The sequence below is a fragment of the Octodon degus genome, unplaced genomic scaffold (assembly GCF_000260255.1).
Source record: "Octodon degus isolate 3935 unplaced genomic scaffold, OctDeg1.0 scaffold00070, whole genome shotgun sequence".
Classification (NCBI taxonomy): Eukaryota; Metazoa; Chordata; class Mammalia; order Rodentia; family Octodontidae; genus Octodon; species Octodon degus.
The window spans coordinates 3,716,248-3,720,435 of record NW_004524646.1 but is presented as its reverse complement, the minus strand read 5'-3'; the positions used below and the strand labels follow the sequence as shown (position 1 = coordinate 3,720,435).

The 4,188-nt window shown below is 36.9% G+C and overlaps 1 protein-coding gene across 1 annotated transcript in view; it reads left to right on the top strand.

Annotated features, from left to right (window-relative positions):
* The window catches only part of Catsperb (cation channel sperm associated auxiliary subunit beta), a 167,206-nt gene that overhangs the window by 32,087 nt on the left and 130,931 nt on the right, over positions 1-4,188 (top strand). Inside the window, exons 6-8 of the mRNA XM_023719627.1 lie at positions 2,519-2,614; positions 3,207-3,325; positions 3,421-3,453. Of these exons, the coding sequence (XP_023575395.1) occupies positions 2,519-2,614; positions 3,207-3,325; positions 3,421-3,453 (248 nt within the window). The remainder of the gene's footprint in view (positions 1-2,518; positions 2,615-3,206; positions 3,326-3,420; positions 3,454-4,188) is intronic.

Here is a 4,188-nt window from a genome sequence, read left to right as displayed (position 1 = left end):
GGGTCTGTTCAGGACCCCGCGGCCCTCGGTCTCCTGATTAATTCTTGTGCTATACTATTCAGAAGCTGGTTAGCCTGATAAAATCCCATTTGTTGATTCTTGCTATTTCTTATGCAATTGTGGTTCTGTTTAGAAAATCCTTTCCTACACCTGTCTTCAAGTGTTTTATCCATTTTCTCTTCCAGAGATTTAATGTTTCTCTTTTAAGGTTGAAATCTTTCAGCCCTTTTTCTTTGAGTATGTGGTGAGAGATTATGGTCCAGTTTCATTCTCCTACAGATAACCAGTTTTCTCACCACATCTTTTGAATAGGCTAGCTTTCCTCTAGCATATGCTTTTGGAACCTTTGTCAAAGATCAAACAGCTGAATATGTTCGGGAAGGTTTCTGTATCCTCAGTTCTGTTCCATCGTCTACATGGCTGTTTTTGTTCCAGAACCAGGTTGTTTTTACCAATATTCCTTTGTGGTATAGCTGAAGTCAGGGAATGCTATGCCCCCTGCTTTGCTTTTATTGTCCAACATTGCTTTTGCTATTCAGGGTCTTTTCTGGTTCTGTATGCATCTTGGGATTATTTCCTCTAGATATTTAAAGTGTGATGTTGGTATTTGGATTGAGACTACATTGAATCTATATAAAAGTTTTGAAAGCACACCCATTTTTACAAAGTTGATCCTTCCTATTCAGAAGCAGGGGACATCTTTTCATGTTCTGGTGTCCTCTTCAATTTTCTTAAATAGTCTCCCTGTTTCTATTCTTGCCCTACTATAATTCTTCATCCATACAGACATCAAAGTGATATTCACAAGCACAAGGACATCTCTTTTCAATTAGTTCACATTGCTTCCATTCTTCAAACCTTCCAGCAGCTTCCCTTTGCCATTAGAATAAAAGTCATGCTCACAGTGTCTACATCAATTTTTATAAACCTGGAATTCAATTTTGGACATTAGGAGTTTGTCATAGTGAGTAACATGTAAATCAATGTTGTTCTAAAAATACTAACCAGCATAAACTATTTTCATTGCTTATTTTACCATTAAATATTTCTAAACTTTGCAAGAGTCTGGTCATATAATATGTTCAGCATCCATAATTATTCTATCTTAGAATATCTCATAGTTATTTCTAACAATAGAGAAGAAAGGCTTAGAAAGACAAAGCTTTCCTCTTGGAAAAAGTAGACAATAATAGCATTCCTTTTTACAACTTATACAGAAAATATCTGAGAATTAAAATATATACTTCAAAATGTGACTTGCCTAATATTTATCTTATGGAAACAAAGTACATGCATTCTATGGTTAAGTGTTTTTACCACTTTCTTTTTCAGTAGTTATGCCTGCTGACAAAATATAACACTAACATTCCATGTTTAAAATACCAAAGCCTCAACAATCCCAGGTATGGCCAAGGATTGGGGGATAAAGTATTTTCATTACTTGCTATATGTTTAAATTTTTTAAGGTTCCCATAAGACTCTTGCAAATAAATTTCCTATTTTATAATTGCAAATATTAAAGTAAATCATAGTCCCTTCCCTCTTGGAGTTTATATTTTAATTTTCTTCTTTGAGATTCTTCTGTTGCTGACTAAAATTGTACTTCTGAGCTAGGAGCATCTTCACATTTGAAAGAATGTTGTCAGGGAGGTAAAAATTCCTCTACACAGTTATTCTCAGTAATGGGGGGGTTTATAAATTAAACTAACAAAAGATTAACAGAAGAAAAGGCAAATAATTTTGTTAATATTTACATGAACACAAATTCATAAAAAAGAAATAATTTTAATGATCAAACTAGTAGTTTATCATTTTGACAAAAGAAAGGGGTTGTTCTTTAACAGACAATAAGTTGTAATGAAAAAACTAGGAAATGTATGTTTCACACAAACTAGTCTTACTGCCTGTATCAGTCAGTGTTTACTAGAAAAACAGATATAATACAAGATACACAAATATATAAGAATTTACAAGCCTGGGCTACAGTGGCCACCCACAGAGTTGGATGTGGAAGAGCATCTGTCTGCACACTGGAGACCAAAGGATTTAGTCCAGGGTCTGGACCCCTGCCGTGATCCATGCAAATCCTTATCAAGAGGCCGGTGGGTCTGTGGTGGAAGGCTGAAGCATGTGTGAGAGAAGCCTGAAGGATCTGCATTGGAGCTGAAAGTCTGCACAGAAGCCAGGAGACGATGTCTGAGATGAAGGCAAAGAGTGGAGTTCCTCCAAGGAACAGAAGCAGATCCATCCTTCTTCATCTCCCCTTTTTCTGTCCATGTAATGAGCTGCCCCAGAGTGTGGAATTACTGAGTCAATTTAATTGAGCTTGTATTACTCAAGTTGACACAATCAACCAACAATTACAGTGTTCTTTCCCTATTTCCAATGATAAAAGCAAAGAGAGTGGGTTAAAAATGGGGCACGTTCACACTTTTGTTCCAAAGGCCTAACACAGGAGAATGGAAAGATTAGCTCTGCAAAGTCGCCAATCATTAATTTTCCTTTTCTTTCCTGGTAGGTGTTTACATAGGCCTAACCAGGTCTGGATTTTGGCGTTATAGCGATACAGTGTGGTACAACATGACAAATGTCATCTATTCAAACCTTCGAAGAGGTAATTCTGTGACTGCCTTCATCTTCAGCATTTCACTTATGAAACACACTTGTTCCATCGTTCTTAACACTTTCACAGCCATTTTTGAAGTCCTTTCTTGAGTGTCTTTAGTAGCACTCTCCTGGCTGCCTCAACATCCTGAATCAATTTAAAATTTTTACCTTTTCTGGCCATTTTGTCTTTTGGGAGGAAAGCCAGAAGTCACATGGTGTCAGATCTAGTAAGTAAAGTGTATGAGGACACACTGTAATAGTACAATACGACATCCCTTCCAATACATGGCAGTGAGCAGCAGCAGTCACTATGATTTTTCATCATACCTGGTAAAGATTCTCATCAAAGCGGACCTCCAGAACTTCCTCAGAAAGCAGCAGGGACAAAGACATAATCATATTAAAGTGAGCGGGAATATTTTGACAGGCATTAATGGCAATGTCTAGAACTATACTACATTTTTAACATTCAAACATTCATTGTGTATGTGCTCACTCCTTATATCTTAACATTTGATCTGTTCATTGTGAAATGTCTTTGCTTAGCCAAAATGCTTAGTTTTTAACTTTTTAACCCATGATATGGTTTCTTCCTTTAGAATACACAGGACTCTCAGTGACGGATATGGTTTTGACAAATCATTTTTTAGTTCTCCTCACCTCTTTGGGTCTTTTTGTAAGTGGAGATCTTCGTTATCCATCAGCCAGAGAATTAAAAGTATGCAAATTACTTTCTTACTAATCACTAGCCATAAATACTGTCTGTGACATAAAGCAAAAATTGAAATTTCTTCTGCTTTTTTTGTCTTCTAGCTTTCCAGAGCAGAATTTTGTGGTTTTGAAAGGGTAAGAGCAAGGTCTTGTTGGAAAATATCTGTTTAATGGGGCACAGAGAAGATGAGATATAAGACAGTAATTTCCAATACAGAGTATGCCTGTTACCATATTATTATTATAATTTATATTAAGGAAATACACATACATACACGTGTGCACACACATTCAGCAATGATTAGGCCAGTTTGTTTCAAGGAAGAAGTATTCCTCCTTGATTCTGAGGCCACTCTAATCCCTTTACTGTCTTCTGCATAGGACTGCTATGGTGGTTCAGATTGTGCTGTGCATAGGGGCAGCCGCTTGCAGAAAGTGAAACCTGGGATCTAATCATTTACACCCCAATCCACCTTCTAGTATTGGTGTGTTCCCACTTGGAGAAAGAGGTTTTTTTCTATTTTAAACAAAAAGGCCATATAATCATGTCATAACCCTGCTGGTGGCCTTTTGGGGGATTTTTTTCTCATCAGTGCTCTGCCTTCTCTGTCACAAAATAAAGCTTTGTGATGAAGCTAGCTGAAGTTAGGTCAGTGCTATCAACATGCACAAATTTGAAGATTAAAAACAAAATTACAAGTATTCTAACCTTTGATGTGTCCCTCCCCATTCTGTCACGTGCACACACAAAGGCCTGTGCACTAAGACCCCATCTCACAATGCTTGCAAGAATGGAGCACTTATACTCTAGGAAGAAGATAGAACTGACTTATTGTCATATTAATAGGAAGAAAAGTGAAACCAAACCTG